This window comes from Bos mutus, chromosome 7 (assembly GCF_027580195.1).
Source record: "Bos mutus isolate GX-2022 chromosome 7, NWIPB_WYAK_1.1, whole genome shotgun sequence".
In the NCBI taxonomy this organism is placed as follows: domain Eukaryota; kingdom Metazoa; phylum Chordata; class Mammalia; order Artiodactyla; family Bovidae; genus Bos; species Bos mutus.
This window is the reverse complement of record NC_091623.1, coordinates 41443255-41465483: the sequence shown is the minus strand read 5'-3', so window position 1 is coordinate 41465483 and position 22229 is coordinate 41443255. Positions and strand designations below refer to the sequence as shown.

Below are 22229 nucleotides of genomic sequence, written 5' to 3'. Positions count from 1 at the left end.
ATCCTTCTCTCCTCCTCCCTTCACCCACCACCACCATTCCATTTAGCACGTGCCTCAGCCTTCCAACTGAGCTGTGGGCTAGGATGGTGCAGTCACACACTGCTATGGGGTCATGGCTCACTTTGTCACAGTGGCTTGGCAGCCAGCCTTTGAACAGTATACTCTCAGCTCTCCTTAGTTGCCCTAATGAAGCCGGTGGAAAATTCAGCTCTCCAAATGTCACCCACAGTCATGGAAAACTGAGCTGTCACAGGCCTCTCCTTCTGCCCAAATATATCACCAGTGACCCTCACTATCGTTCAGTTTATGCGGAAAATACATAAATTCAGAGAGGCTGACACCTGTATTGTTTCAAGTTTTGATCACTTAGACTCCCAACACAAATAAGATGCTGGCACATAGTAAGTTCTCAATAAATATCTGACAACTCAGAGAATGAGGAGAGATTGTGACTGAACAGATAACTAAAAATGAGAACAGAATGGAGATGGAGAAAAGGACGAATTCTTGTGGGATCCATGGATCTAGCAGTAGATAAAGCCAATTTTTATTCCTGGACATTGTAGATACTCATATATTTGGGTTAGGTTTTGGTGACTTACAACCTAGAAATTAAAAAAAGGCATAATCCTAATATAATTTAACAAATTCCAAAATTTAGATTTACAAAGTCATAATTTGTAAGGAAAACAGAGTTTACCAACATTGGACTGAGAAGAGACAGAATTTCCAATTACTTCAGTAACAATAGAAAAAAATTAAGTAGTTAAAAATCACCATGTAATAAAGACTTTATGTAAGCCTTTTATCCCCTTAAATAGACAAGTTCAAAAAATGTATCAAAGATAAATGAATTTCATGAGACAAAAGTATGCCAGTTTCACCTCACAAAAAGTGCTACTACAGAAATCAAAGTGACTCAGTGTTAGAAATCTTTGAATAAAATTCACCAATTACACCAAGATATTGATTTTCTAATATATGCTGAAAACCATCACTTGATAAAATTCTATCAGTTCGGTTCAGTCTCTCAGTCATCTCCAACTCTTTTCGACCCCATGGACTGCAGCACCAGGCTTCCCTGTCCATCAACACCTCCCCAAATTGGCTCAAACTCATGTCCATTGAGTCAGTGATGCCATCCAACAATCTCATCCTCTGTTGTCCCCTTCTCCTCCTGCCTTAAATCTTTCCCAGCATCAGAGTCTTTTCCAATGAGTCAGTTCTTCACATCAGGTAGCCAAAATATTGGAGTTTCAGCTTCAGCCTCAGTCCTCCCAATGAAAATTCAGGACTGATTTCTGTTACAATTGACTGGTTTGATGTCCTTGCAGTCCAAGGGACTCTCAAAGAGTCTTCTCCAACACCACAGTTCAAAAGCATCAATTTTTTGGCACCAAGTCAAGCGGGCCTTAGAAAGCATCACTACGAACAAAGCTAGTGGAGGTGATGGAATTCCAGTTGAGCTATTCCAAATCCTGAAAGATAATGCTGTGAAAGTGCTGCACTCAATATGCCAGCAAATTTGGAAAACTCAGCAGTGGCCACAGGACTGGAAAGGGTCAGTTTTCATTCCAATCCCAAAGAAAGGCAATGCCAAATGCTCAAACTACCACACAATTGCACTCATCTCACACGCTAGTAAAGTCATGCTCAAAATTCTCCAAGCCAGGCTTCAGCAATATGTGAACCATGAACTTCCTGAGGTTCAAGCTGGTTTTAGAAAAGGCAGAGGAACCAGAGATCAAATTGCCAACATCCGCTGGATCATTGAAAAAGCAAGAGAGTTCCAGAAAAACATCTATTTCTGCTTTATTGACTATGCCAAAGCCTTTGACTGTGTGGATCACAATCAACTGTGGAAAATTCTGAAAGAGATGGGAATACCAGACCACCTGATCTGCCTTTTGAGAAATCTATATGCAGGTCAGGAAGCAACAGTTAGAACTGGACATGGAACAACAGACTGTTTCCAAATAGGAAAAGGAGTATGTCAAGGCTGTATATTGTCACCCTGCTTATTTAACTTCTATGCAGAGTACCTCATGAGAAATGCTGGACTGGAAGAAAACACAAGCTGGAATCAAGATTGCCGGGAGAAATATCAATAACCTCAGATATGCAGATGACACCACCCTTATGGCAGAAAGTGAAGAGGAACTAAAAAGCCTCTTGATGAAAGTGAAAGTGGAGAGTGAAAAAGTTGGCTTAAAGCTCAACATTCAGAAAACGAAGATCTGAACTCTTCGCATGAGGTGGCCAAAGTACTGGAGTTTCAGCTTTAGCATCATTCCTTCCAAAGAAATCCCAGGGCTGATCTCCTTCAGAATGGACTGGTTGGATCTCCTTGCAGTCCAAGGGACTCTCAAGAGTCTTCTCCAACACCACAGTTCAAAAGCATCAATTCTTCTGTGCTCAGCTTTCTTTATAGTCCAACTCTCACATCCATACATGACTCCTGGAAAAACCATAGCCTTGACTAGATGGACCTTTGTTGGCAAAGTAATGTCTCTGCTTTTGAATATGCTGTCTAGGTTGGCATAACTTTTCTTCCAAGGGACAAGTGTCTTATAATTTCATGGCTGCAGTCACCATCTGCAGTGATTTTGGAGCCCAAGAAAAAATCTGTCGCTGTTTCCACTGTTTCCCCATCTATTTGTCATAAAGTGATGGGACCAGATGCCATGATCTTAGTTTTTTGAATGTTGAGTTTTAGGCAAGCCTTTTCACTCTCTTCTTTCACCCTCAAGAAGCTCTTTAGTTCCTCTTCGCTTTCTGCTATAAGGGTGGTGCTATTTGCTTATCTGAGGTTATTGATATTTCTCCTGGCAACCTTGCTTCCAGCTTGTGCTTCCTCCAGCCCAGCATTTCTCATGATGTACTCTGCATATAAGTTAAATAAGCAGGATGACAATGTACAGCCTTGATGTACTCCTTTCCCAATTTGGAACCAGTCTGCTGTTCCATGTCCAAATCTAACAGTTGCTTCTTGACCTGACTACAGATTTCTCATGAAGCAGGTACGATGGTCTGGTATTTCCATCTCTTGAAGAATTTTCCACACTTTGTTGTGGTCCACACAAAGGCTTTGGAACAGAAGTCAAAAAAGGAGATGTTTCTCTTCCTTTTTCTATGATCCAACTGATGTTGGCTTTTCAATCTCTGGTTCCTCTGCTGTTTCTAAAGCCAGCTTGAACATCTGAAAGTTCTCAGTTCACATACTGTTGAAGCTTGGCTTGGACAATTTTGAGCATTACTTTGCTAGCGTTTGACATGAGAGCAATTGTGTGGTAGTTTGAGCATTCTTTGGCATTGCCTTTCTTTGGGATTGGAATGAAAACTGACCTTTTCCAGTCCTGTGGCCACTGCTGAGTTTTCCAAATTTGCTAGAATATTGAGTGCAGCACTTTCACAGCATCGTCTTTTACGATTTGAATAGCTCAACTGGAATTCCATCACCTCCACTAGCTTTGTTCGTAGTGATGCTTCCTCAGGCCCACTTGACTTCACATTCCAGGATGTCTGGCTCTAGGTGAGTGAGCACACCATCATGATTATCTGGGTCTTGATCTTTTTTGTACAGTTCTGTGTATTCTTGTCACCTCTTCTTAGTATTTTCTGCTTCTGTTAGGTCCCTACCATTTCTGTCCTTTATTGAGCTGATCTTTGCATGAAATATTCCCTTTGTATCTCTAATTTTCTTAAAGAGATATCTAGTCTTTCCCATTCTATTATTTTCCACTATTTCTTTGCATTGATCACTGAAGAAGGCTTTCTTATCTCTCCTTGTGGGTTTATCTTTCCTTTTCTCCTTTGCCTTCAGCTTCTCTTCTCAGCTATTTGTACGGCCTCCTCAGACAACCATTTTGCCTTTTTGCATTTCTTTTGCTTGGGGATGGTCTTGATCACTGCCTTGGGTACAATGTCACGAACCTCTGTCCATAGTTCTTCAGGCACTGTATCATATCTAATCCCTTGAATCTATCTGTCATTTCTACTGTATAATCATATAATATTTACCTCTAAATATTCTTAAGTAGCAGAACTTAACCAAGGCTATCTACCAGAAATTCAGAGCATACATTATCCTTAATGGTGGAACACTAAAAGCATTTCCACTTGTCAATAACTACACAAACACAAAAATCTCTAAACACTGCTAGTATCCAACATTCTGTGCTGGATTGCTACAGCAATTCTAACTAAAAACAACTATGTGAAATGTCAGGAAGCATTTAATAGGAGGCTTCCTGTGTGCTCTTTTGGATCTGTCAGGAATTCTGTTCCTTATTAATTCCTGAATACTCAGGAATTAAGAGGAGAGGCAAGCCTCTCCAGGGGGCTGAGGAATCCAGGCATTTCCTTCATTAGTTTTTTTATACAGTGGTAAGTACCCTCTTCCTTCTTGTGAACAACAAGGTAAAAGTGATTGTTTACAACTCTAATATGGATCGCCTATGTTTTGTTAAGTCTGGAATTTTAATCTTTATCTTTGCTGAGTGCTACCTTGTAAGACAGTATATATGCCCACACCATGTTGATTAAAACACCTTTGCTCCATCAGAGCTCTGGTCCCCGTGTCTTTTTCTCTCTCTCTCTCTCCCTTTTTCAGGCTGCTTCCCTGGAGTACAGAGGCTCTCTGAGTTCACTTTCCTGCCCAGGCTTCTAAGACCCTCTTGAGAAGGCACTCTGAGCCTTTACCTCATCAAGAGGGTGCCTGAGGCCTTTGTGAACAGAGCAAGCCCCATGCAGGGGCTTCATTGGCTTTCTGCATAAACCAAGGAATATCAGCCTCTTTCTCTCCCTTTTACTTTCTTATCAGTCAACTCCCGACCACCAGGTTCCGGTCCATTAAAGGACCTCAACAGTGAAATATGAATGTTTGTGTGTGCTCAGTCATGTTGCACTCTTTGTGATCCCACGGACTGTAGCCCACCAGGCTCCTCTACCTGTGGAATTTTCCAGGCAAGAATACTGGAGCAGGTTACCATTTGCTACACCAGGGGATCTTCCTGACACAGGGATGGAACCCATGTTTCTTGCATCTCCTGCATTGGCAAGCAAATTCTTCATCACTTTACCACCTGGCAAGCCCTGAAATATGAATACTGGATAAAAGAACAAAGGCTCATCAATTGCAGAAGATGGGATTCTCTTGGATTTCCTAAATCTAAACTGACAAACTTTTAAGAGTTTTTCAGTGTCAGAAAAGATCACTGTATAAAAAGCAAATTGCTTTTACCAGGACAGCAATAATCAATTATAAACTTTATTTGAAAAAGACATATTTCACTACAGCAATGAAAATAAAATCCCCAGAATTAAATCTGTCAAAAAATGTACAATTACATAACGAAATCTTATTAAATGAAGAGAATACCACTTCTGGTTTAATGAAAATACAGATTGTTTTCAAGTGAAAAGTGAAAGTCGCTCAGTCGTGTCCGACTCTTTGTGACCCCATGGACTATATAGTCCACATAATTCTCCAGGTCAGAATACTGGAGTAGGTAGCCTTTCCCTTCTCCAGGAGATCTTCCGAACCCAGGGATCTAACCCAGATCTCCCACATTGCAGGCAGATTCTTTACCAGTTGAGCCACAACAAAAGCCCAAGAATAAGTGGACCACACAGTTCAAACCTGAGTTTTTTAAGGGCCAACCCTGAAACAGTAGAGAAACAGTAGAGAAATACTATTGCAGGGTTGACCCTTGAATAGCACAACACAGGTTTGAACTGTGTGGTCCATTTATACTTTTTTTTTCAGGTATGTATAGTCTGCAGTTAGCTGAATTCAGATCATATAGTACAGATGCAGAACCATGGATATGGAGGAAGCACAAGTATGGAGAGCCAACTATAAATTATACTCAGATTTGACTGCATGAAAGGTGGCACCCCTAACCTCCTGCTTAAGAGTCAACTGTAATTCTCTTCAAATCAGTACTATGAATGTACTCTAACTAAAATCAAAACCTCAAAAATGCTCACTAACAGCCAAGAAATTTCTGAAAAACATTAGGAATGCATCACTCCAACCATTTCTGAAAACATACCAGAAAACTGTAAACAATTCATTATTTATTAGGAAAACTAAATGCCTTAGAGAATTTAACACATAATAAAACACCACCCCAAATCAGGAAGAATGGATTTCAACAAATAGTTTTTGGACTTTTGAATAAAAGTAGCTTTGTACCTTGCACTCTTCACAGAAATTAATTCCAAATGGAGATCGAGATGCATACATAATTAACTTAGAAAAAAATACAGAACATGCTCTATCTATATTTTGAAATAAAAGTCCTAAAAATATTTATCAATTTAACTATATATAAATATAAAACATCTGTTTAAAAAAGATACCAAAAGTAAAACTAAAGACAAGCGACCAACTGGGAGAAAACACTGAAACAGATGTAAAAGACTAATATCTATATCCAAACTACATGAAAAACTCCTAACTAATTCATGAGATAAAAAGACAAATCATTCACAGAAAAATGAGCAGTGTTGGCAAAAGGCAATTCACATGTCTAAAGCAAATATATGAAAAGATGTCCATCTTTACCTTTACCTACTAGTAAAGGTTTTTCCTAAACATGAACAATAAAAATGACAATTTTTCACCTATAAATTAAAAAAATTTAAGCAATGAAGTATCTCTTTAAAACTGCCTAACTCTGGCTCAGCAAGTCAAAGCTTAAGCATACAATAAATCCTTATGCCCATACAATCATACAGGATGATACTCTTTTAGCACTGTTTGAAAAAAAAAGCAGTAAACTACCCTAGTGTCCATTATAGGCTAAGTAGGTTGTAGAACACTATACAAAAATCAACAGGTCAGATTAGGTGAGATTATATTCAAAGAGACCACGGAGAAAAGTTGCAGAATGATATACATATATCTATGTAAAAACTGAAGCTATACATTTCTTGTAGCAATTACATATATATACATTCACAGAAAACATGGAAGTGACTAAATGGAAAGTTAACAATTGTTACTTCTAGGGAAGGTATTGGGATTGTTAATCAAAAATAGACTGATGTTTTAAATGCAGTCATATACTACATTTGCAATTTAAAAGGTAAAGAAAAAGCAGCATGCACAAACTGATAACATTTTAAGAAAAAATATACACAAAAAATTTTCCTTTGATGGTGAACATACAGGAAAAATTCTGGAAGGTTACCTGCCAAAATGATGCTTTAATACTATCTAAAGCTATCTCCAATAATATACTGAACTCCTGTATTTTCATTTGAAAAAAAAGTTCCAGATTTGTCACAGTAATACAATTTCAGTTTAGCACTCTTATTGTTTTAGATATTTACAATGTTCACATTGTACAGAACTGTATACTGAAATTTGCCGTATCTTTAGATATAGTATTTGGGGCAAGGGGAAACAGTTTTTAAAGTTAGAACTTAAGTGATAATTAGGGCTTCCCTGGTAGCTCAGCTGGTAAAGAGTCTGCCTGCAATGCAGGAAACCCCAGTTCAATCCCTGGGTCAGGAAGATCCCCTGGAGGAGGGATAGGCTACCCACTCCAGTTTTCTTGGGTTTCCCTGGTAGCTTAGACAATAAAGAATCCCCCTGCAGTGCAGGAGAGCTGTACAATCTTCACACTGTACATAACTGTACACTGAAATTTTGCCATATCTTTATAATATAGTATTTGGGGCAAGGGGAAATACAGTTTTTAAAGTTAGAGCTTAAGTCATTACTAACATTTAAGTCAATGGCTTTATTAAGTTTATATACATTTCTAAAAGAACAAAGTACAAAACAATACTGGCTTATTTCTTTAGCAGTTTACTATTAATAATTCTACCTTTAACAAAAACACTTCACCATTAAACAAAAAACTTTGATAATTAAAGTTATCATTGATCAGCTTCTTGTGAAGACTATTCCTTTGGAGATTATTCTGTAAAACTATATCCTAATTAGAATGGCACTGGCATTCAGATACAACCAGCTGAATTTTATGAATAACACTACTTTCGACTATAAAAAATTTGAACTTTATTAATTCACTTATTGCTGAAGTCTTGAACCACAGAAACAACAATGATGAAAAAAGGGAAAAGTGCCAGAGCTGCCTGGTTTCACAATGGTTATGATACAAAAATGTAGTCAGAAAACAAAACAAAACAAAACAAAACAAAAATGTAGTCAGCAGTTTCTTTCCAAATAAAAAGGTCATCAGTGGGGAAGAAAGACCTTTGAAGGCTATCTTCAATGGAATTTGGAATTTCCCTCACCCATTCCAGGTATCTGTTCAACTGCCTCCTATAGCAAGTTGCCTTGTGAAAGCACCTCTCATATTAAAAAAAATAAGTTCCTTTAGAATGTACAACGGAGAGAGGACATTCTACAATGTACAGTGTAGTACAATGGAGAGAGGGTACAATGGAGAGAGGACTAGGTCAGTGTTATAACTATGTTTTCATCAAAGGCCACCAAGGAAAGACACATGTCTTTTTACCTCATAACATGAAGGCACTTTTTAAACATATATCACTTTTAACTTCAGTTTAACTTGGTAATACTTTACATGAGAGACCCAGCATACCTCAGTATGTTACAAACATTCAAAAAACACAAGCTTGGTGATGACAATTCAAAAGAAGTCATATCCAAGTAACTGATGAAGAAACTCAGAAAATGGATCATTTGAGAAGGCTCTTTACATCTTTAAAACAAAAGATAGGTATAATTTTATTTCAAGAAAAGTATTCAGCATGTAAAGTGGAGTCACAGTGACTGACTAGTCAGTAGTGCTGGCATTTATTTTCCTTTCACACTGAAACTTGGAAAACAAGGGTATGAGTTAAATTCAACCTCTTTAATAGAAAAGTCTTTGATTTAGCTACCTAACTTTATTTTTATAACAAAGCACTTTTAATATAATTTAAAACACACAGGCTTTGATTAAAGAGTAACTGTAAATGGATCCAGTTTTCTTCCAACTGTGACGACAACTTTGTCATTTCTTCCAGAAGTACTGGCTCTGAAGGAAGCATTTTCAGGTGCAACTGAAAAGAAAAATGATAGCTGAACATTTAATTTAAGAAAAGTAAAATTTTGTTTATGCTGGATTTAACTGTTTTACAAGGAACCTCAGAAGACACTACTCTTGATTTTTTTTCTTAAAGGCTGGTTTATTACAATCTCACATCTCCCTCTCCTCTATTATGAGTCTTCATGGTTCTGTCACTCTCTCAGTAAAACTGAAGTAATGACTCTCCTCTGTTTAAGGAGAGTCCCGATACACATGAAGAAACAAAGTCCTAGTTCTAAATTTACAACTGTGGTAAATTTTGGAAAAAATACAGGAACAATCTGCAGCATTTCTAATTTTTTATCCTACACACTACCATCTATAAATTTACTTTTTAAATAATTTCAAATAATTAAGTCAAGTGAAAACTGTTTTAGATATTTATGAGATAAATAATCTATCTACTATTACTGAAAATCAGCATCATCTACCTCCTTCAATATGTTATAGCAGTGAGATAAAAATGAGTTCTCCATTATATTCGTCATAAAAGCAACTCTGTTACTGTCAAATCGTTTGAAACTCCTTCAACCAGGACAGAAGTAAACCTTACTTTTTTCATGATCATTAAAAAAAAAACCTGCCAAAATGTAACTAAATAAAAACGCTAATAGGTTAATTATGTCTATGGATGATATAGAAGTCAGGGGGTTGAGTCAAAATTGTGCTGAGCTAAAAAACAGAAGTCAACAAAGAACATTTACAAGCTGCTGCCCCATCCAGCTATCCAGTATGGTAGTCACTAGGCACAGAAAGCTGTTGAAATTAATTAAATTTCTATAAAATGAGAAACTCAGGTTCTTAGTCACATCAGCCACGATTCAGGTGCTCAGTAGCCAGATGCAGTGAAGTATGGATACAGAATGTTTCCATCTCTGCAGACATTTCTGTCAGACAACGCTACTGTGGAGGAGGGCAAGCTGTGAAGTGCTGTCTCACATCTTAGACTTACCTTCAGAAACAGGGCGAGGTATGCCTGGGCTAACTCAAAATCCCGCTTTCTGTCCAACATTGTCCCAATCATCTTCAAGAAGCTCTTCATAATGCCTACTGAACCACCACAATCAGGAGACAAACTTCGAAGCTCTGTTTCAATTCCTGACGGGCCTAATTCTTTCAGAAGGTTAACAGCAGCTTCATCTACATTGTTTTAATAAGAATCCAGTTATTACCAACAATCATTTAAGAAACTAGTTTTCATTTCAAACTCAACAAATATTTAAATTTGCATTTTTAGCAATTTCTTTCTATTAAGGTTGTTAAAAATCTAATTCACATTTAGCACCAGACATTTTAACATGCTTATAAATCAGTCAGAACAAATTCAATATAAGAAGGCTACAGAAGTATACACCAAGTTATTAATAGTATTTGCTAGTGAGAATAAGATGAGGTGAGGGAATTTATTTTTGTATTGTTTATAAAAGTTATAAAAGTATCACTTGACCATTAACAAACATTAATACTACAGAAATATATGTGGGGAAAGACTCCACCTTATTCACTGCAAATCTACTTTTCCCTAGAAGTAAGCACTCTTGCTTCATATACATCCCATGAAAACATACTCTGCTGCTGCTAAGTCACTTCAGTTGTGTCCGACTCTGTGCGACCCCAGAGACGGCAGCCCACCAGGCTCCCCCGTCCCTGGCATTCTCCAGGCAAGAACACTGGAGTGGGTTGCCATTTCCTTCTCCAATGCATGAAAGTGAAAAGTGAAAGTGAAGTCGCTCAGTCGTGTCCGACTCTGAGCGACCCCACAGACTCCTCCATCCATGGGATTTTCCAGGCAAGGGTACTGGAGTGGGGTGCCACTGCCTTCTCAAAAACATAGTCTATACACTTATACAAGCATTTGATATTACAATGGCAATGACTATGCTTTTAGGTTTTTGCAAAAGAACAATACCACTGACAAGAGTCTAATACATTTTGTTTTTCAGTAGATATTAAATAATAGTGCCTCTCCTCTTTGCTCCCCCATAAATGTAACAAGTTACTCCTTTTATAATCCTGCTACTCTTTAGCTATCAGTACAAGTACCATTCTTTGACTTTTGCCAATGGAGTGATACTGGCATGAAAACACAAAACAACTGGGTCAGAAGACAAGAGGGTAAGTCAAACGGGAGAATGACTGTAATTCTGTTAATTGCTTACAGCTCTCATGATCATTATTAGCTATAGATTGTAGCTTTCAAAATTTACGACACTCAATTTTTTAAAAAAGTCTTTTTGTGTGATAATTTGGTAATGTCCGAAATTACCTAAAACAAAAGTCTATTGCAAACTACACTGCAAATCGCACTTGTAAATAAAAAGAAGAGCAAAAAAGAAAAAAATTCCAATTTTCCATACAGAAAGAAAGAGAGGTTCTCAAAAGATTATTATCTTAACACCTGAGTGTAGCATCACTCATCTACTGTAAACAAAGCAAAAATTACTTCAGATTAAAACCAAGATTTCAATCCTTTTGGCTTTTACTTTCAACTACTGAGAAATCTGCTAATATTTCACTCAATTCTCGTCATATAAAGTAACATAGTAAGCTGAATAATTTTATAAATATTATAAAATTATAAATATTTATAAATATTATAAATTATAAATATAAATGGTAAAATATTTTATAATTTAACTTACATTTATTATTTACCAGTCCTTCCTCAAGTTTCAAGCAGAAATCTGATTTTTGAGCCAAAATTCCAAGATTTACCACTTTAGACTTAAACAAAAACAAATACACATTATTCAAAAACCACAATTATAACAAAAAATTTGTAGTTTATAATTAAAAGCTAGCATTAATTTACTCTGTATCTGTAAAACTGGGTCTTGGTTAAAACTACAAATGTACAGCATACCATGCACGCCCCGTGTGCCCAGATGCTCCTCTAACTGGGCTCTCACCTGCTGAGGATCATTATTCTGTTCAGGTGCAGCATATCTGGGTACAAGACCAGGAATAGTTGGAATAAAAAATGGTGCTGATTTGGGTACTTTGGGTGGTTCCTTTGGTTTATTCTTTTTCTAATTAAGAAAAATGAGAAAAGGAAAAAAAGACTAGTAATTATCTTGCCAACAGTTTCTAACAGTTAATTCCCACTTAATTTTTAAAAATCCCCAAAAGTAAAAAAAATGAAAAGAATTAAATTTAGATTAGGATACTGAAATGAAATCCCAAACAACCAATATACCACAGATATCCTTAAATTGGGCTTCGCAGTGCAAACCTCTAGTACTCTTGCTGATAAGGCAAAAGGAAAATGATAGGGTTCAGGAGAAGCTCTGAGGCAAAAATAGCTCATTTTCCTGAAACGTGAATATTTAGGTGAAGAAGTAACAAGCAATTTTGAACTTCTTTTACACTGAAATACAAGATGGGCTAGAAAGCAAAATTTACATAAATGCTCAACAGTTTTTCAAATTTCTCTTCTTCAAAAGAAATCTGGAGCCAGAGGCAGTCTCTACCATTAAAAGTAATTTAGTAAATTTTGTGTGTATGTGTGAAGCATTCCCCTAATTCTTCTATTTTATTGGAATTTTTATTTTTCCTTAGTACTTTGTGTTTTTAAAAAGCAATAGAATACTATCGTTCCTTCATAAACTATTTCAAGTGTCAGCAAAATTCTATCACAAAAATTCCACTGGAATTCCCACTGACAGAATTCAATTTTGGTGACATTGTTACATATCACTATCTCAAGAGAATTTGATGGACTCTTAAGAAGTCTCACAATTTTACCTTACACTACTCCTCTTCCATTCTTTAGGAACTGAGGGGAGATTTGCTTTTTGAAAGAAAGTCAGGGATATTTGTGGCCTCTTGGAGCCACAGCATAAAACAAAGTCGAACAAAGTACAGCCCATAGCAATGTAAGCACAGCCTTCTTTGTGATAGGGAAACTGTAGTAATGTAGTAAGAGTCAGTTACCCTTCCTAACTGACTGTTCTTGAGTTAGAAGGCAGTCACTGAGTTGTAAATAAAAACAAAAGGCTTTGGAGAAGTTCCACAGGGTTCTGGAAATTACCTAATTTCATAAAGGAAACGGTGAGTATAAAAGTTAACCACAGGACAAAAATAAAAATTCTAATTTCTTTCATTCAGAAGGAAATTAATATTGGAGGTGTTATAAAGAGCATTCATTCACATTTCTCTATATTTTTATGCAGAACAAACTGCATCTTAGCAAGAAGAGTGCCCACCAAATGTAGCTCAATTAATTGGGCATTATTCTAATTGGTCCCTCACACTCACCTACTTGTTCTTTTGAATGTATTGCTTTTAAAGCCATTCCATAAACTACTTCCTTTACAGTTGATAGATTAGACAATATAACTATGTACCTAAACAACATACCTTTATACTGAAGCCCAATCTTTCAAAAGGTGAGCAATAAAAAGGAGCACTTTCAAATTTTGAGTCAAATGAACATGTGAAAACTCTCTTTTCTTAGCCGAGACATGTATGTCTTTTCTGGTGCCAATTTACTAGCTACAAAAATAGTTAGGATGGCACGTCATAGCTATCTGTCAGTGTTCCTTACACTTTTTTTATGCCAGCCCATAATGTGACTTAGTACACACATAAACTCTAGTGACTGTATGTATGCTCAGTGCTGTGCTTAGTCTCTCAGTCGTGTCCAACTCTGCGACCATATGGACTGTAGCCTGCCAGGCTCCTCTGTCCATGAGATTCTCCAGGCAAGAATACCCAAGTGGGCTGCCATGCCCTCCCCCAGGGGATCTTCCCAACCTAGGGATTGAACCCAGGTCTCCCGCATTGCAGGCGGATTCTTTACCATCTGAACCACCAGGGAAGACCATAATTACTCAAGTGGGTAGCCTATCTCTCATCCAGGGGATCTTCCCAACCCAGGAATCGAACCAGATTGCAGGGAGCTTCATTATCAGCTGAGCTACCAAGGATGCCTAACTGTATGTATATATCTAACCAAGTTGAGTTTCATAAAACAAAACACCCTAATTCTCAGAAGATAATCTCTGAAATTTTCTAGTCTGTATGTTTCAGTTGCTTTTGATACTCACAAATAGGGGTCATGCAACATGCTTTGAAACACGTTAATTCATGCCATAACTGTCCATTTGTCATGTAAAACTGTAAACTCCTCAAGGACAAAGGGCCAAGTTATTTGCCACTGCTATTATCTCAGGATGCTACCTACTACCTAGTTCACACTAATTTATGTGCCTGAACCTAAAAGCAAACCTTCCTGTAGCAGACAGAGCAGGGTGTGGTATGATAAAGAGTGACTGAAGTTTACTTTTAAAAAGACCAGTGAAAGTATTCTAGTCCCCAGATGTCTAGAAACAGAAACATCACACATTATGATGACTTTTCCCCCCCCTCATTTCATAAGTTAAGTGAGATTAGGCTAGGCTTAAAACAATTTCTAATAGCTCTGTAGTTGCAGGCTATACTACTGCTGTATTTGAAGGTCCTTGAGTGCTCTCAAAGTAGATATATATACATGGAGAAAGTCTTGTAATAATATTAGATTAAATAGCATTCAGCTAAATGGTGTCTGCTGTACTATCTTAGGCATTAACTACTCCACCTAAAGACCTCCAAGAAAGGGAAGCTATCTTTACTAAAGAAAATACTTTTGGAATATGTCTTCAGGGGCCAATATTAAGTGTACTATCAGATTAGATCAGATCAGTCGCTCAGTCGTGTCCGACTCTTTGCGACCCCATGAACCGCAGCACGCCAGTATTACCTTAATAACATCAAGATTAAGAAGGTTTTTCCACCGGGATTCAGGAAGGAGTGACAGAGTTACCAACTGCTCATTCAACTGTTCTGGGGAGTCATACTCTATCATTTCCTCACTTGGTTCTACAGTTTCTTCTGATAATTCTACATCTTAAAACAAAAAATTTTCAAGTATAACAAATTAATGCTGAATGTAATTTTTATCATATAAAAGCAACTTAATTAACTTCAAATCCATTAGTATTTCACAACATGTTCACTCAGTATAACTCAATATAACTTGTAAACTCTATTCATTTTCTTATTTTCTCATATTAAGTACAATTTCCATCACCAGACTCAAAATATTTCTCCACTGTTTTACATGAATACTCCATCAATTATGTCTTTGTTTATACAAAGATTCATGAAGTCATTCAAAATACTTCATTAAGATAAAAAAATACTATGATTGAATGCATTAAACTGCCTTCAGTGGCAATATCCTACAGGTTAGGTTTATTATATTACTCTTCAAAAATTACTTTACTAGTTTTTGATTACCTTGGGTTTGACAAGTACCAGGAAGCATCACTACTGAAGGAACATAATCTGTAGGAAGTGGCCGTAATGAAACAACTGAATACAGGGAAATATTGGACCTGAGACATAAAAAACATAAGCAATATCACAAAATTTATTAAAAATATTTTCAGAGAAGCTTCGATTACTGGTAACAATCTCCACGATCTTGAATTTGGCTATAAATTCCAATCACTTGTAAAAAAAAAAAAACTCAAAAATAGACAGTATTAATTTCAAAATGCTTTGACTCATATCACAGATGTCATCACAAGAAAGCTGCCTATAAGTATTATGAACAGAGTCTTTATTTTTAATGTAGCACAAAAAAGTACTTGAGAGATTAGTAGTGGATAGTATTTTTATGGATAATATTTTTATAAGGTAACGTAACACCCATTTATTTATACTGCTTTGACAAATGGCAACCTTCATCTAAGGAAATTACAACTGAAGGAAAGATGGACTCAGAGCATTACGTCAGACGGTGATTACACGGATCAGATCCTTGGGGGTGCTGAACAGTCCTGGGTTCCCCTGTCTCTAGAATGGTCCTTTAAGTGCTACTTGACCCTGCGTCATAACTTTGGATCTGACTGACTAATCTGATCCACATCTGACTAATCAAGATGTGAATATCTGTCCCAAAGTGGGCTAATCATATTGTTTCCTGTACATAATGAATCTGGAATGGGAATTCCAGGTTCTGAGTTATATTAACAGCTGTACTATATACTCTGTTGCTGAGGTACCACAACACCATTCTTCTCTTATCTTGACTGTTCAAGCCTCAAAGATTCCAGGAGATACTCCATTCTGCTTATTAAGGTGACCAAGAGTCTATTTCTATTATACATTAAATTTATTTTCACATCCTAAAAAGTCAATTAGAAAACCTTGTAAGTAGAAAAGGAATTCATTTTTTTCTCTTCCTCAATAATAAGAGTTAAATTTTAAACTCACTTATCCTTTCTGCAAATAGAAGTCAAATAGGGTAACAAATAAAAATCAAACATGTTCAACTCTTTGCGACCCCATGAACTATACAGTCCATGGAATTTTCCAGGCCAGAATACTGGAGTGGGTAGCCTTTCCCTTCTCCAGGGGATCTTCCTGGCCCAGGAATTAAACCAGGGTCTCCTGCACTGTGGGGAGATTCTTTACCAACTGAGCTACAGAGAAACCCTATATTACTATCCTTTCTGCAAATAAAAGTCACAGATAAAAATCTGTGGCTAACAGATAAAAATCAAACATGTGTAGCTTAGAATATACACTTGAGCTGCTGCTGCTGTTAAGTTGCTTCAGTCGTGTCTGACTCTGTGCAACCCCATAGACAGCAGCCCATCAGGCTCCAGCATCCCTGGGATTCTCCAGGCAAGAACACTGGAGCGGGCTGCCATTTCCTTCTCCAATGCATGAAAGTGAAAAGTGAAAGTGAGGTCGCTCAGTCGTGTCCGACTCTTAGCGACCCCATGGACTACAGCCTACCAGGCTCCTCCGTCTATGGGATTTTCCAGCCAAGAGTACTGGAGTGGGGTGCGCTACCTAAATTATCAAGCAGAAGTTGACTTAACTGTAGATTTAAGGTGAACTATGTGACACTTCCATTTTATAAGTTAAAAAACCCCAAAAAACTGAAGGGCAACGTTAGCAACTATGACTGTCTGACAATATCATCTTCCTTTTTCTTCTTACCCCAGAAAGAACTGTATGAGAGAACTTACCACAGATAAACTCCAAGGTGGTCGACATGGGAGGTGGCCAGAAAGTCTCCAGTCGGGGACATAGTGACATTAAGAGGAGCCGAGTCCAACAAGAAGCTGTCTATAAGACTACAGAAAGAACCAAGACGTTACAGTCCTTCAACTCTACTAAAAAGGACACAATTCACAAAATATCATTTTGCTAAAAGAACAAAGGTAAGAGATGAAGAAAATGTTTGCTTTTTACTTTTAAATCACCAACACCAAAAAGTCATCACTAACAAAGAGCTTTGTCAACTAAGCTACGATGGGAAAATAATCTCCTCAATGAGAAAGACCCAGAACACTAAACAGATCAATTAATTTGAGAGAGAGTTTCAATAACAGGGAGAATACAGGAGACAATGCTGTTTTTCTGGAATGCCATTTTGGTAGGTTCGGAAACAATTCTAAAGATCACACATTTAAAATAATTTATCAGCATTCTCCTGTATTTGTTATGCCAGTGAAAATAACAAAAGGGGTAGGCAACAGAAGAAAGTAATAAAATGGCCATGGGAGAATGGCAGTGGGGAAAAAAAGTTCGGGCAATTCTGTTTTTCAAACAGGTGACCGTGTGCTACACAGCAAGCAGGAAACTCAGTCTATGCAGCAGCACCGTAAAGCAGTTCTCGGTGCTAGTCCACACGGACACTTCGGACAGCTGCAAGCAGGGGCTGTGAAAAGCTGGGGAGGAAAAGGGGGCGATGGCACCCCAGAAGACGACGCACAGCAGGCTCCTCAGAGAGCAGTGTGTGCGATGAACATGAACCTTACAGACGGGCAGGACTTCAACAGATGCCGATGGTCAAGAAAGCACCTTCTGGGAGAAGGAATGTGGAAGACAAGGCAAGGGGAACCGTGTCCAGTGAGGAATGCAGTTTGGTCTTGAATACCAAACATCTGAGTTTATCTTTTAATCAATGGAAAGCCACTACAGGCTTTTGAGCAGATAGCAGTATAATTTCTACTTTCATAAGAAAATCTGGCAGCAGAATGTAGAATATATTTGAACAGGAAGAACAGTGAGATTATGGCAGCAGTCATCTAACAAGCAGGGAAGATCTGAACTAGGATAGTGGCAGCGGGAAGCGAAATGAGGCGAATTTAAGGAGCAAACAGAAAGGCCTAACACACGGGCACGTTGCAGACGAGGCTCCCTAGGCTGGCTGAGAGTGCGAGTACTCTGTGCACCTTAAGAGGAGTATGCTGGTTTTAGTAAGAGCTGTTTCAAAAACTACTTTATTCACTGAAGCCATTACATTATCCATGAGAAGGCACGGCAAAACGACTGAAGTTCAGAATCTTTGGTAATTACATTATTTCAATAAATAAAATAACAGGAGTTAACACTGTTTTCAGTGTTCCATGCTAGAAGTATTCTGAGCACTTGTGACTACTAATTAAATCCTCACAACCCCATGAGGCAGATCCATCCTTACTCTACCCGTTAGAAAAATGAGGCCCAGTCATACTTGCTCAAGGTAGAAAGTGACAGAGACATACCTGTCACCAAGAAGTCTGCACACTTAATCACCAAAAGCTCAGGAACACCACTACTGAAACTAAAGGTACAGCAGCCGACAGAGCACACACCCAGAAGATGACTACAGTGTGACTCACGGAAACACTCTGAGCCGCTCAAATGTCACATGGAAGCCATGATTAAAGGACCCATACAAAATCTTTCTCAATCTGTTCAGAGTGATTAACAATTACAAACCTTAACTAATGAATACAAAATAGCAGGACAAGACTAAAATTAGCAGCACCACAAACAAACTAAAGTGGGCTCAGGACAATGACTGATGTTTAAATTCTCACTTATGGGAAAAAAATGTGATTAATAATCTGTCTGATTTCTGTTCAACCATTCCTTGGAAACTCATAAACACAGCTGCTTGGGGGATCAAACAAATTGGGGAAAAGGACATTTGCTAAACACTTATTATATACCAGAGACTGTCAAATTATTTAATTCATTTAATACAAACAACCCAGAGAAGAACCACTATCTCAATGTACACTGATGACTAAGCCTAAACTCAGGAATTTTAGAACTCACCATCTCTTTGTCTTAATACCTGCTCACTAAAGTGTGTGTGAGGGATGAAACTACCTGACATGTTCAGAATCTATCTGTTAAAGAGGAATCTACTGCTTGAGCAAATTTATTTTACTTGATACTATAATTATTTTGGCAAATTCACTGTGCAACACGGTTTCCACAGCTGTTGTGTGTGGGTAGACTGGCCTTCCATTATGTAAAAGCATCAAATCAAAGAAGTGGTTTTCCACATACACAGCATGTTTTACATGGCCACAGTTGCTCATAAAGCCTAAGTGTAAAGGTTTAATCCCAGACCTAACTACCATATTGTCACCTGCTAATCCTACAAAATGAAAAATTCCAGGTAAATTATAAGCTTTTTGAGAAAATGTTAAAAAAAATCCTCATTGTAAGGGGTCAGATTTTTAAGCACAGAGTCCCATGCATACAGGTAACATTAACTCACTTCTGATTATATTCTAAACCAGTGCAGACAATGTCTAGATGTTCAATCTCCAAAGTGATGGAATCCTCAAAGAACAGAACAAATGGATAGTTTTGCCTCAGTGGGAAATGCAAAACAAAATTCTATTCCAATTGTTCTCACGTAATGCCCCTCAGAAAGCAGGGGTTGGGTGGATGAGACAGAACAAAATGCAAAATTCTATTAAAACTATTTAATTTTATATTTTTCTCACCCTGAAAAGTGTTTAATCTAAACTCTTAAGAGATTAAAAGTAACCATAAATAAAAGGTGGTAGCAGATGACAGATAATTTCTGGGACAAAAATTTCAACCTCACTTCTCTGAGAACCTTACAAACAGAAGAAAATTTTCCACACTTAAAACAAAGAAACCACTTTACAGGGAACAGTTCAGTACCTATGCCTTTGTTTTAGATAGACACAATTAATCCCAGATGGCTGCATCTGCATATTACCACACCAAAGGTCTACTTATACACAGCTTCACATTGTAGCCTTTGTAATGAGTGTATTCATTCTTTACATATTTAACATGTTATGTAAATGATAAAACTGCTTACTGAAGAAAAAACTAGGAATCCCCAAAGCTTGTCATACTAATTATGTTTAAGAAAAGAAATGAAATTAAAAAAGTCAATGATTACCTACAACTGTATGGTCCTTACTGTATCTTCTACATCAAGAAAACCAAATCATCCTTAGAACATACCCAACCAAGGCTGGTATGACGACTGCTGGGAAATCTGTCTCTTATGCTGCTGCTGCTGCTAAGTCACTTCAGTCGTGTCCAACTCTGTGTGACCCCACAGACAGCAGCCCACCAGGCTCCCCCGTCCCTGGGATTCTCTAGGCAAGAGTACTAGAGTGGGTTGCCGTTTCCTTCTCCAATGCGTGAAAGTGAAAAGTGAAAGTGAAGTCGCTCAGCCGTGTCCGACTCTAAGCAACCCCATGGACTGCAGCCTACCAGGCTCCTCTGCCCATGGGATTTTCCAGGCAAGAGTACTGGAGTGGGGTGCCATTGCCTTCTCCGTCTCTTATGCTAACTACAGCAAAATCTCACTGACAAAACTATGCTGCCTCGGGCAAATCACTTAACTTCTGAGCCTCCATTTTCTCATTTGTGAAACGGGACTAAAACCAGTACCTCTCTAACAGAATATGAGACAAGATGAAAACTAAAAGCCCTCGAAGTGCCCAGAAGTCCATGGAAAAAGTCGACTGCAACAGGGCAGCAGCAATTGTGGGAGACTGCTTTTCAGCCTTCTCATTTGCTCCACTTCAAATCTTAACCAAAGAGGTAGTTATTTGTGTCTTTATTAAAAACATACTTTGGTCCAATCAGTGTAGATATTATTATCTTTTAACAATCCCTATGTGACTCATCTCTCACTCTTTCGTTCCCCCAGCTTAGTTTCTCTGTATTCACTTAAAACTGTCTGTGTTCACTGAAAAATAAGATACCAGAGTTGAAAACATGTCAGATTTAAATGTGTTCATCTTTTTACTAAAATAAGAAATTCAGCAAAAAGCCTTATGCTGAATCAAAGACTGGTGGCTCTGAATGCTACTTTCGAATCCTAATTTTTCCAACCCCCAAAAAACTTACCATTTTTAAAAAACGTTCTGACTATTTAGTACTATTCAACATTAACCTCCCTCTCTCATCTGATGTGAACTAAAACCACTAAAAAGGAAAATGAAAAGGGCAAAGTGTCAACTCTATTTCCTATACAACTTTCCTACTACAAAGCAATTCAAATCATGTTTAATTTTAGAAAACAGAAGAACAGAAGTCCAAGAAGCAAAAGACTAATCAAAATTCCTAATGGTACCTTAAAAAAAAGTTTTATTTTATTTTAATTAAGAAAGTACTAACTTGACTGAACTTTTTGAAGCTGGAGGACAGTCAACTGATTATTTATTTTGCTTGACTCGACTTTAAGTAAAAGAGAGACACACTGTGGACAAAGCTGCCCAGTTGTTAGAGCTGGACCATCGGTGGCACTTCTGCTGTCTACGCCAAGCCCTGTACACAGGCTGTGGACGGCTGTGTCTCATTCCTGAATCAAACTTGAAGGGAAGTAAGGACACGAGGGTTTTTCCTTTCTAAAGGTCAAACTGCTTTCAGGTATGAGCTTATCTAATTCCTGAGAAACAAGAGGAGCAGAACTGGACAGATCTTAACTGAGCAATATTCCTGAAGACTGAACTACCTTCCCACTCATCTTTCTCATCTCTCTCTTTCCTCATTGTACGTTCCTTTCCCATCACTCCTTTCACACTCCACCTAAGGAATTCTTTGGTGAGTGATATGACTGCAAGTTGTGTGTACTCCTACATAATTTTTAGCAACAAATTACTCTCTGTAGGTTTCTACTGATCAAATTATTTAACAGAATTAATGTTTTCTCTTCAAGTGCTGATTTAGTAGCAAGTTTCAACCTATGACAGGTTTCTTAACACTGTTGGGTTTTATCCAAATCTTAAGACACACATTTCCATTACGTTAAGGTATCTAAATGTCTTCTTTCAAGAATTATGTTAGAGACAGAAAATATATAATATACACAAAGTTAAG

The 22229-nt window shown here is 37.6% G+C and overlaps 1 protein-coding gene across 1 annotated transcript in view; it reads right to left on the bottom strand.

Annotated features, from left to right (window-relative positions):
• Window positions 1-5255: 5255 nt before the first annotated feature.
• WDR36 (WD repeat domain 36) overlaps window positions 5256-22229 on the bottom strand; it is a 44306-nt gene continuing 27332 nt past the window's right edge. Inside the window, exons 17-23 of the mRNA XM_005886946.3 lie at window positions 17099-17206; window positions 15354-15451; window positions 14815-14960; window positions 11984-12103; window positions 11717-11798; window positions 10027-10214; window positions 5256-9048 (exon numbers count right to left, since the gene is read on the bottom strand). Of these exons, the coding sequence (XP_005887008.2) occupies window positions 8899-9048; window positions 10027-10214; window positions 11717-11798; window positions 11984-12103; window positions 14815-14960; window positions 15354-15451; window positions 17099-17206 (892 nt within the window). The 3' untranslated portion in view covers window positions 5256-8898. The remainder of the gene's footprint in view (window positions 9049-10026; window positions 10215-11716; window positions 11799-11983; window positions 12104-14814; window positions 14961-15353; window positions 15452-17098; window positions 17207-22229) is intronic.